General features: G+C 36.7%; 1 protein-coding gene and 1 long non-coding RNA gene across 2 annotated transcripts; both read right to left on the bottom strand.

The window, feature by feature from the left end:
- Positions 1-227: 227 nt before the first annotated feature.
- Positions 228-1057, bottom strand: LOC121052565. The gene is made up of 3 exons (XR_005809481.1): positions 943-1057; positions 660-834; positions 228-288 (listed from the first exon to the last, which is right to left on the bottom strand). It is a non-coding gene; the product is annotated as an uncharacterized LOC121052565 (long non-coding RNA).
- A 1558-nt stretch (positions 1058-2615) lies between these two features.
- Positions 2616-9187, bottom strand: LOC112199362 ((-)-germacrene D synthase). Its single transcript, XM_024340391.2, has 7 exons — positions 9042-9187; positions 8604-8889; positions 8137-8515; positions 7784-8002; positions 7293-7434; positions 6840-7085; positions 2616-2965 (listed from the first exon to the last, which is right to left on the bottom strand). Exons 1-7 carry the CDS (start codon positions 9165-9167, stop codon positions 2669-2671), a joined length of 1695 nt encoding a protein of 564 aa, XP_024196159.1. The 5' UTR covers positions 9168-9187; the 3' UTR covers positions 2616-2668.
- Positions 9188-12427: the final 3240 nt, after the last annotated feature.

Raw genomic sequence — 12427 nt, 5'->3', positions numbered from 1 at the left:
ATAGATTATAGACTAAGTTCTAAATACATTGCCATCGTAAGAACGCTAAAAGCACAGAAAGTGAACACTAACAAGGGGATCCCCTCACTCATGCTATAATAATCCATGCTCAGTAACTTCCATGAAACAACAAGGAAAGACTTACCCTCACTCTGACCAACCATATACATGTGTAAACAAAAAGAAGAGCTACCATACACAAGATAACAAATAAGTACCTGTGGTGGCCGAGCTTTGGACGCGAGGTAAACAAAGAACCAGTGAAACCCACACCAAGAACTGGGGAACCTATTTCAAAGACAAATAGAAGCCACATCAAATTCCAAATTGCATTCAAATGTAACCAATTTTGGTTACAGATAGCACTAGTAATCACTCGATCAAACAATTACAAAAACTAAAGCACCAAAATTTTGAAATTTGAGAAAGTAAAATTGAGCCCTAAATTACAATACTTTAGCTATTGAGCAATCATATAAGCATTTCTAACAATTCTTCCCGCAATTTCCATTAAACAATAAAAAATTAAATATGATCCAAATTTCTTAATCAGTAAAAATGTAAGCTTGACTCGGATTTTGCAGTCCCAAATCAAATGAGCTATTGGGTTTTAAATTGGGATTGAATTAAAATTCATGGTGTGCCCTAAATCTAAATACCTGAGATGGATGAAGCCCTTAAGCTTCTGGAATCTTGTTCGTCTCCTTCTGTTTTTTGCAAAGCACAATCCAGTTGCAAAGTGTCTGTGACTAATGAGAAGCCAAAATGGTGCTAAAGCACAAAGTTGCAAGCTTGGAAAATCGATTAAAGCACCATTCTAGAGTATCCGAATACCTGAAAGAAATTGTGAATTAAACCACATACAAATCCACAAATACCAACCCTTTAATCATCGGTTAGGAAAAACTGGTAAAAAAAAAACACGAATTGAAAAACAATTACCCAGATATTACCCATATACATCTTCGTCCTCCTCTTCCCGGCCCCTTGTTCTTCCTCTGTCTCAGACCATTCTCCTGATGAAGAGATCCACCTCTCTCTCTCTCTCTCTCTCTCTCTCTGTGTTCAACCCAAGCAAAGAAGCAAAATTACAAGTCGAGAAAAGCCCCCATTCAGCAATAGAGTATATAGAAAGTCGAACTTCTCAAATACCAATAACAACAACCTCACAACAACAACAACAAAGATCTACAAATAGTTTAATTCCAGAAACTTTTTGAAGGCTAGCTTACCAAGAGGGAACAAGATTGATTTCTCAATGCCATTAACGAAAAATTGAAGACCCATTAACAAATATAAGGAAAATTTCACATATAGTTCACACATAGGAGAGAAATTGAGATTTAGAGTTTATGGGTTGAAAGTTACTAACCTGGAATTTGAGATTATGAGTTGAAAGTAATGGAGATGGAGGGTGAAAAGGTTTATGACTGAGATCAATCTCACGCTTTCTGGGTTCCAATTTACTTTCTTCTTTTTTCTCCTTTCATAAGCGAGCAGATAATACACGGAGATTTCAAGACAATTTACTCTTTTTATATTGAAACGCAGCGTTTTCGCTGGTCCGAATGGCGGTAAATTTCCCTCTTAGGCCCAAAAGTTTTATGCAAAAAGGTTTTGGTTCTTTTTCTTTCCCGCATTTTGGCTTCTAGGAGGATGGGACTGGTCTCAAAAAAAAAAAAAAAAAACTCAAATTAGTATCGAAAGTTTTCGACACAAACTTTAGGCCCTCCGTCACAATAATTGGGGAACATTGTTGGACTGAAGGACGAAAGTATGGGTGATGAAATTAGAAATTTTGTGACCCATTCTTAAAATAGGTCACAAATTTAAGGTTTGTCACCTATAATTTTGTGACTAAAAGGGTAAATTCTTGTAGTGATCCAAGCTTAATTAAGGTCTAATTAAGCTGCTGCCTATTAAATTATATTTAAATATATATATCTATATAAATATATATATATATATTTTCTTTTCTTCTCTTTTCTTTTGCTTCTCCAAATTCTTCGGTCTCAAGGCATTTTTCCACGCACACAAAAATGGATAGTCAGACTTTACTTATTCAATGAGATGTATGGTGGTTGACTAATTTGTCATCGCTTATTTCGTTCATTTGTCAAAAACTCCAATTTGCTCCACTTTTAGACAATTTTATTCGATTTCCGCAATTCCGCTTATTTCCTACAAATAAATAAAAATGAATTAATTACATAATAATTGACTTGAAGATTAACTTATGTCTAGTGTTTAGATACAATTACATGAATAGAAATGTATGTAATCAACCTCTTTTGATAAAAAAAAATAAAAAAAATAAAAAAACATTTTCGTTTTCTCATAAACAAAACAAAATATGGTTAAACCAGCCCGAACAAATAGACCCAAGTAGAGAAGGTGAAGTTTATATTAATTTAAAGAAAATGATGTAAAGAATTTGTAATGCAATATATATATATATATATATATATATATATGATGTAGGTACACATATTCAGTCACATATTCATTAATAACAAACACACAACCAAAAGGTACTTTATTAAGACATTTCAAAAGCATACCCATAATCAGAAAGTACTAATAAGAAACACTCCTTATTTTTCCCTAAACGAATTAGGACGTGCATAATTTTACAAGATACATAACAAAGTCCAAATGATGGTTAAGCTTAGGCAGTAGGCACGGGTTCGATAAGCAGAGAAGTCACAAAACCATTGAACTCAACTCCAGGCTTCGTAAAGGAATCTACATTCTTGTAAAGAACTTCCATCAAACGTGCAAGGTTGAGAGGTCGCATTAGAACCGGCAATGGGATTCGGGTAGGGTGGAGGCAAGCTTTGTTTATGACCTTCCATGCATCATTCACTTGATTAGTTAGTTCTGCTATGGCTTCTTCTTCTGTAGCACCATGTTCTTTCATATATAATTCCACAGCTGAAGCAGAATGCCCTCTCTGTTGTTCGAACTACGCACATAGAAACGAAGATAAAAAAGAGCTCTATAGATATAGAGAGACAGAGAGAAAGACACACACAAACACTACATATAATTGTTAATATAATCATTTCAGTAAAGGGGATAAATTTGACATGTTTTTTTTGCAAACCACACTCACTGTACTTTTGTTATGTGAAACACTCATGGAAAAATGAAGAGGGATGGGTGTGAAACATTGATCCTTTTAAAAATAAAATAAAATAAATTGATAACAGTAGATCAATAACATAAAGTTATAGTCTACCAACACACTTACATAAGAAACCCGGTAAATATAGGATAACCTATCTAAGTAATGTGCAAACTATTAGGTCCTAAGGGACGCTAGCTTTTAAGGAAGCCTATACAAGAAAGAAAAAACCTCGCCCTCTAAAGAAAAGAAATTACTCAACTAGATTTCCCCTGTCAGGCGCGCAATTGCGGTACAAACAAGAAACTAGAAACGTCTTAGAAGACTCATAGAAGATTTTCAGTCTCACACAAGCTTGATACCATAGATAAACAAAACTTAATCTGGCAACCCATATTTGAGCCCAGCCCTAAAGGCCCAAGCCCAAACATGAGCAAGGCCAGCAAAAGCACCAACATGATGGAGCCAAGTAGGAAGGCCTAGCCTTCACCACAACTCATCTTGAGGCTGCAACACGCCGTGGTTTAAGCTCCCCACTTTTGAAACAAGTAACTCACACCTTGTATCAGCCACTTTGGAAGGGCATGTCAAGGATAGAAGTGGCAGATCCCTTGTAGGCAGTGGCAGATCCATAAATTTTTCTCAGGTAAGGCAAGATTATTAATAAACTTCTTTTCAATTGGTTTTCAAAGAAAATTTTCTTATATTTTAATTGGAGTTATAAACTCATAATATATATATGTAGCAATTACATATATGAAAATTGGAGCACAAATAGATATCACTTACAAAAGAAAAATTATGAAAAACAAAAAAATAAAAAGAAAAATTATCAAGGGGCGAAGAGAGAAGTATAATATCTTTTTTATAAAAGTATAAATGTTATGTTATCTATACTATATTTAAAGAATATAGTATCTTAAAAAGAAAAAAGTTTAAACAAAAAATATTTAAAGAAATACACAAGTCTTTAAACCTAATGTAGAATAGTTATGCTGATGCCAAGTTGTGCTATGTTATATCTTTGACAAGTATTATCTATACTATATTTAATAGAAGAGCGCTTCCTCACAATAACTGAAGTCTTTAAAAAAAGAAAAGCGCTCATTCAAAAAAAAAGTTATATATATAATTCATCCAAAAAATTTATATATTTTCGATATTAATATTGTAATTATAACCCATGAGATCATGTAAATTGAAGTAATATTTATCTTTTAATAAATGAATTTAGGGGCCGTGACCACTTACTCAATTTTAGATTAAAAATTGCCCACTTACTCCAGTAAGAGTTTTTTAACCCCATTTACCCAATCTAACAGTATTTGACAAAATTGCCCTCATTCCTCTCATTCTCTCTCTCACTCGACTCCCCTCAGCCTCTCACCTCCCAGACTCTCTCTCTCTCTCTCTCTCTCTCTCTCTCTCTCTCTCTCTCTCTCTCTCTCTCTCTCTCTCTCTCTCTCTCTCTCTCTCTCTCTCTCTCTCTCTCTCTCTCTCTCTCTCTCTCCCCTCAGCCTCTCATCTCCCCTCGTCTCCTCCCACCTCCCCAACACAAGTCAACCTAGAACCTCCACTCCACTCCATTTCCGGCGAGTCCAACTCTCACCGCACCACCAATCGAGAGCTAAAATCTCCACCACGATGCCGCCGAAAGCCGATCTGGACCGTCAGATCGACCACCTGATGCAGTGCAAGCCTCTGACGGAGGCGGAGGTGAAGACGCTGTGTGAGCAAGTGAGGACGATCCTCGCCCAGGAGTGGAATGTGCAGATTGTCAAGTGTCCGGTCACCGTCTGCGGCGAAATCCACGGCCAGTTTCATGACCTTCTTTTCTCTCTCCCGATCTGCTCTTTCTCTCGCACCGTGCGCTGACTGGGCTATTGCAGCAGCGGTGGGTGGAAGGGGGTGGGATGTTGCTGTGCCCACAGGCGGCAAGTCTGGGAAGGTAGTGGGCTGGGATGAGCCTGGGATGCAAGCTGTTGCAGGCGAGGAAGGATTTTTTTTTTTTTTTTTCAGGTCTGATAGAGGAGAGAGAGTTGGAAACCAATTTAATAATGAAGATAGTGTAATTGGCTTTTATTGGGGTCTATTGGGCAGCAATGATATGATTTTTGATGGCATGGATTGTTTTGACCGGCTACTCTGGGATTGGTGTTGATGTGTTGGTGGCTCCAAGCCCCGTGGGTAGGCCACCAGATCGAGGTTTCTCTTAACATAAGAGATTTATCTACTTGATCAGGCACTTGGAAATGGTTATTTGGAAGATAATAATAACCCATTATTGGCCCCCAGTAGACACATTATTGGCCTCCAGTAGACTTTGAAATGAGGGACAGGGATCACTATAGTGTGGTGTATTGATAAGTTACCTGTTGTTTTCTGTGTATTAAAGCCAAATTATATGTGAATCATACAAAATGGTGCATTTTTGGTGGTCTATTGGGAGGCAGTAGAGACATTGGACTTTGTATTGGGGGCAATAATATGATTATTGGGAGCCAATAATATGATTATAAATTGATCAATTGTTCCTGTAGTATATTCATTTTGGTTTTGGGAGTTCATACAATTCACTGGACGGCAATAATATGATTTTTGAGAGGCAATAATATGATTACTGGGGGGCAGTAATATGATTACTGGGGGCAATAATAGCCGGATTCCGGATTCCAGTCATCGGTCGCCGGATTTCGGTTACCGGTTCCCGGAATCCTGTCGCCGGTCGCCGGAGACCGCGCCGGCCACTGGTCACCTGAGCACAGTAAGGTGGAAGGTGACTTCTCTCTCTAAGTGAGAAAGAAGGAGAGGGCAAAAAAGTCTCAAAAAAAAGAAAAAAGAATTAATTGGGTAAAGGGGAAATAATCCCTTAGAGTGTTTTGGGTAAATGGGGTTAAAAAACAGTTGGTGGAGCAAGTGGGCAATTTTTAGCCTAAAATCGGGTAAATGATCATTTTCCCATGAATTTAATAAAATTAATGAAATATTAGTTACCTTGCACTAACAAGTTATGACATTAATATATATATATATATATATAATTATGACTTTTGTGATTTAGAATTATGAAATTAATATATATATATATATACCATATTAATTCTACATCGAATATATATATATATATATATTTTTTTGTACGAATTATATATATACACATATATATATATATATATTTTTTGTGAAGAATTATATATATATACACACACACACAAACACATATTTTATATAATTTTTTTTGACGAATTATATATATATATATATATATATATGTAAACAAACATGTGTGTGTGTGTACAAACACTTGTTTTGGACAAATATATATATATATATATAACAAAAAAAGAAAAAAAAACAAAATAATATATTTTATTTTTAGATGAAAACAAAAATAATTTAGAGTTATTTGATTTTGGAATGATAAAATAGTTTTTTTACTCAAGAATTATATGACATGATTTGGCAAATAGGTGATGTGTGCAGGTGACATGGCATAACACCTAGAATTGAGACCACAAATCTTAGGCCTCATTGAGGCAACAAATCTTACACTTCATTGAGGCCACAAATCATTTTTCTTCTTTTAATCTCAATCCTTAATATTAGATCTAGTGTCGAGTGACCACAAAATCCTTGAACATCTAGTGACCGTGTGAACATTGTTGTAAACTTTTTGGCCAAAAAGAAAATTAATTACGGAAATATATGCTACCTGATGCGACATAATGTCGTTTAAGAGTCTGCCAATTAATGATGCAGCGTTTACGATCCCAGGATCAGTGAATAACCAATCCAAGGAGTCTTTTGTAGCAGCACGTCCCATTCCAACAACGGATGCTATTGACAGCGAATACAAGGATGTAACATTTGCTAGCGGCAAATATTCATCAAAAGTTGGGGTGTATTTCGAGTAAAACCATCTAGCTTCTTTCATGTAACCATCGACATGGATTTTCATCTGAGACAAACTTCTTATCAATTTCAATAATAGATGATAATTGATATGTAATATTTTATTATTTTGGATTGTCGACAAAGTGTTTTTAATATGGCTGACATTTTGTACGATTAATTGTCAAAGAAAAATAAAAATTAAAAGACGAATTGTTTTGATTATTAACATTCATATGCATATGTTAGTGTAAGTTTCAATATGAGGGCTCACCGATTCTCTTGCATGGTGAATGCCATACAAGTTTCCCTCGCTTGCAAGCTTTTCTTCAATTTCAGTGTAGACATCCAACAGTGCCTTATAAACGAATTTCATATAGTCTTCAGGCAATTGATCCATGGCAGAGATGTGCCACCTGATAATTATATAAAGGAAGTTGGTATGTCTGTCGTACGTTTCAACCGAAATACTAGCATGTTGTATGCAATCATCTAAAAATAATTTCATCTTTAATTTTTAGGTAACAAATAACTTCATATTGTATGTGCCATTCTAGATATACAACATTAATACACAATATATTACAAAATAATGTAAAAATAATTAATGATGAAACCATCTTTAATTAATGGTTTAGATTATGAATATTCAAAAAAGTTCTTTAACTGCAAAGGTAGGCGAACAAGCAAGTTCGCCCAAATAATATTTTGGTTTACATCCTATATATGTAGATAGAATGAATAGCTTCATTAAGTGATTCAAACCTCTGAATAGCTTCATTAAAGAGCTCTAGCTCTTCAAGTGTGCCATAAACATCAAACATGTCATCAAGCACGGCTACCATGTAAATAACTTTGCTTAATGTCTTCCTAGCAAAGTAATATTCTGGCTCAAAGAGGGTTCCCAAAGCGCAAACGTAGCTCTCAACCAACCTATCTCTCGCAAAAGATGAGTTCTTCACGAAGTCCAAATCCTTCCACCACCTGATTACCAACGACATACATAACCCAGTTAGTATTAGCACTATATATATACTTTCTTAAATTATCAAGTATATGCAGTGTAGGCAATAATATGCAGTGCTGGGTGGTTTTAATGTGCAGTTGGTTAAACTAACCTTGTAATTTCACATAGTTCTTTTTGATAGAGTTGCTGCAGTAGGTTGAAATCCAGCCGTGCAAAATTCAGGAGAGTTTCATCATGAGAATCGTTTTCTTGGTAGGTAGATAAGTAATGCCTCACTTCTATCCTTGACATGCCCTTCCAAAGTGGCTGATACAAGGCGTGAGTTACTTGTTTCAAAAGTGGGGAGCTTAAACCACGGCGTGTTGCAGCCTCAAGATGAGTTGTGGTGAAGGCTAGTGCCTCGTCAAGTATGTCATCACCGTGTGTCCGAAGATGCGTGGCTTCATACAAGCCTAGTAGTCCTTTTGTATCACAGGCAAGTGATTCCTTGAATTTCCCATCATTGTCTTTCAAGTTGCTGAAGTACATTTCTGTTTCACCATCCATTTAATTGATTAGGTCAATGAAGAAAATGAATGTAGAATAACTTATGAAACAATATCATTATGATTGTCATACCACATGAAGCATTGTATCCTTGTTGCCGAAGCAATCGGAAACGAAGAGCAACTGCATAAAGGTCAGAATTATTTTGATGAAGATCATCATATGAAACATGGTCATTGTCAAATATTTGTTGCAAAATTTCACAAATCTCATTGTTGAAATGGTAGGACACGCCCAAGAGTTGAATGTCATCAATCAAGCTTAGTTTTTGTGAATCGTCTTTAACATTATGCATAAGCATCCTTTTCACTTCTTCCTTCAGTTGTTGAACCTGTTGCTCAAGAGAAATATCCACTTCCTACACATACAAGCATATCGAAGAAGAGAAAAGTTGTGTGAACATCAAATTTGCACCGTGAAAGTTCACAACAATATTCATAATAATTCACTAATAGGATGCTAGTGTTCATGAAGCTAGCTAGTAAGTAGAAAAGTTCTTGTGTATCTTACCATGGAAGCATATGATAGAAAATAGTCGCCCCAAATGCTAGGCGCAAGGTTAGATGAACGTCGCTTAACATCAGCAGTGGCATTTGGGCTTTGAGCTTTAGATGCTGAAGAAAGTTGGACAGACATTCTATTTATTCCCAGTTTCAAATCTGGATGAGCTCAGTGAGGCATGTTGTTGTATTACTTGATAGCATATTTATAGTACAATGCAAATAGCGTGTGAAAGAAACTAGGGGGCGGATTCATGGCATGGCCACCTAAATTATAGTTAGGATTATATCTTAAATCTTGTACATTAAATCTAATAACAATTAACAATAATAATTAACAGTTGAGATGAGTCCTAAAGAATAAATTATTATCACGAGAAAAAAAAACCCTAAGGCCGTGCTCTGTGCACAGCAGTTAAACGTAGCAAACCAAGCGACTACTGTCGCTTCTTCTCCGACTCTCCATCCAGTCAACATGCCCACCATTAACGATGTCACATCGTCGTTTGCTGCATCGCTAGCACTTGCTAGCAGCGACATGATTGACTTCTCCCAAACCTCTGAGGGCTCTCTCTGACGTCCCAGACAATCCTACTTGTTGGCTCGTCCGCTAGTCAAAAACCCGCCATTGTTGAATGATTTGAAACGTTTTTTCAGAAGAGTTTGGGTCCTTGATAAGGATTTCAAGATTCAAGAAAGGTCGCCAAACCATTTCGTCCTAGCTTTTGACCTATGGAAGGATCGAAACAAGGTGTTAAAGGGTGGACCATGGAGGTTCAATCATGCGCCAATTGTGCTTCAGGAATATGATGGGATCACGCCCATTGAAGAAATTAATCTGAACTTACTCTTGTCCTGGGTGCGAATCAGCAACATCCCACCATTGTTTGAGGAACCTGACATGATCAAGAATATAGCATCAGTGGTGGGTAAGTTCCTTGAATTGGATGATAAACTTTTTGCAAATGAGGGCAAGATTAGGGTTCATGTTGCACATGACATCTCCAAACCTTTCTTCCTCAAGAAAACCCTAAAAGTTGCTCCTAGGGTTGAAGTTGAAATTTCTTATTTTTTTTTTGAGAATCTGGTGGGCAAGTGTGATAATTGTAATTTAATCTATCATGAGGGAGATCATCGTCCGTTACTTGGTAGCCATGCTCATGCTAATCTGGGTTTAATTCGTGGGATTGGAGAACGAAGGAAGGAAATTGTTGGTTCGTCTCTAAGTTTTGCCACTAACAAATTCATGGATGGAACCTTTCATTTTCAGGGTGTGCAAACACCTATACTCCCATCTATTTGCAGGTCTCTCTTCCAACCTAAGGAAGCAGGTAAAGCACGCAAACCTATCATTCTGTGTGACAGAGCTTTAAAGCCAACAGAGTGCGAGAAGGCAGTAAATCAACCTTTGGCACTGGCAATTATTGAAGCTCCAGACACAGACACACCAAAATCTGTGTTTCATGCTCCAAGTGACTGCATGGAGCTTGAGCAGGAATTATCTGAACTGGCTAGCAAGTCAAATGGTCCGAAAGCTTCTGAAGATGAAGGCATAGCTGCACCGGTTGTAGAGGGTAACAAAGAGCAGAGGGGGGACAAGCGCCTGCTATACCTCTCTCTCCTGTTAAATCTCCCCAAAAGCTTAAGTTTCTGTTGCCAGAGTTATTCAAGCTGCTTCTTCCTGATGTTCAGGCAAAAAAGCAAAAAATGCCAATGTTCACAATTAAGTTCTCTGCCAGGTCTCTAGGTATGATTGAAGCGCCTGGAAATATTCTGGTCCCTAAAGATGTGCAAAAAACAAGCTCTAAGACAAAGAAGAAAAGAGGAAGGCCTATGGGGTCAAGAAATAAAAAACCCCAAAATCCAAGAAGATTGTGGATGCGCAAGAGACTTGTTTTCCTTATCTTTCCAAACCTCCTAGCCCAACTGTTAAGGGCAAGGAGCAAATTTAATTTTGTTACTTTCTTTCTAGACTTTGCCTAATTACTATGTGCTAGTTTTCATAGTTCTTAGGCTCGCTTTTGAATAAGTGAGCATTGGTTGTCTAATGAGTGGTGCTAGCATACCACGAACTAAACTTGTCCTTAGTATGGCAAGGGAAGGTATGTATCCATGTCATTCTGGCTTGAGTATGAATGAAATTGATGTTTGGTTCAAAAAAAAAAAAGAATAAATCATTATCTATTATTTTTCTTTTCTTTTCTTTTTTTATATGATTAATTTAGGGTTAATTACACATAAGTGCATCTTAGAATGTTTTTTTAGCCATAAGGCCACCAACTAGTTTTTTCCTTCATAAGGCCACTAGATTAAAAAAGATGTTATATTTTGGATATTAAAAAAATAATATATTTACATAAATGCCACTGGAATATAAAATCAACATTCATTCTCTCTCTCGTCTCCGGCGAGGTCTCCGGTCAACTCCGACGGGTCTCCTGCCGACCTCCGGCAAACTCGGCCAACTTCCGGCGGGTCTCCGGCGAACTCCGGCGACCACAAAAGCTACTATTACTAACACCAAAAGCTACTTTGATGAAATTTCGGCAATCTCCGGCGAGGTCACAAAAGCTACTATCACTAATAACAAAAGCTACTGTCACTAGCAACAAAAGCTACTCTAGTAAGATTTCCGGCAACCTCCAATAAGATAACAAAAGCTACTATTACCAATAATAAAAGCTACTGCTTATCAAATAACCTATGCTCCCCAAAACGAAAAGCTACTCTTACCACTAACAAAAGCTACTGTCACCAATACTAAAACCTACTCTCACTAGCAATAAATGCTACTGTCACCAACACTAGAAAACTACTCTCACCAACAGCAAAAGTTGCTTTCACCAACACCAAAAGTTGCTTTCACCAACACCAAAAGTTACTCTCACCAACAACAAAAGTTACTGTCACTAACACCAACGAGCTACTCTCACTAACATTAAAGAGTTACTCTTGTATCAAAAACTACTCTCATTATCAACAAAAGCTACTTTCACCAACGCAAAAAACTACTATCATCACGCAAAAAACTACTTTCACCACTTCAAAAGCTACTCTAATCAATGTTAAAAACTACTATCACCACTATCAAAAGCTACAATCATCACCACCAAAAGTTACTCTCCCAAAAGACTAACAAAGCTACTATCACCAACTGAGAAAGCTATTACCAACCTACATAAAAACTACTATGAAACATTAAAACAACTATAAATTTACAATGTCGAAAGCTTGTAATGCTCAACCTTGCACGTATTGCACATATCATAATCGATCAACATAACTTGTATCTATGAGCATCATTCACTAGAGTAAGCCGTAAAATCCATAGGAATTACCAAAATAAAACTAAAGCTATCAAATTGACAAATATCAACAAATGAGTTTCTACCTAAT

The sequence above is a fragment of the Rosa chinensis genome, chromosome 4 (genome assembly GCF_002994745.2).
Source record: "Rosa chinensis cultivar Old Blush chromosome 4, RchiOBHm-V2, whole genome shotgun sequence".
Taxonomy (NCBI): domain Eukaryota; kingdom Viridiplantae; phylum Streptophyta; class Magnoliopsida; order Rosales; family Rosaceae; genus Rosa; species Rosa chinensis.
Note: the sequence above shows the minus strand (reverse complement) of the source record. Positions and strands in the feature narration are given on the sequence as shown.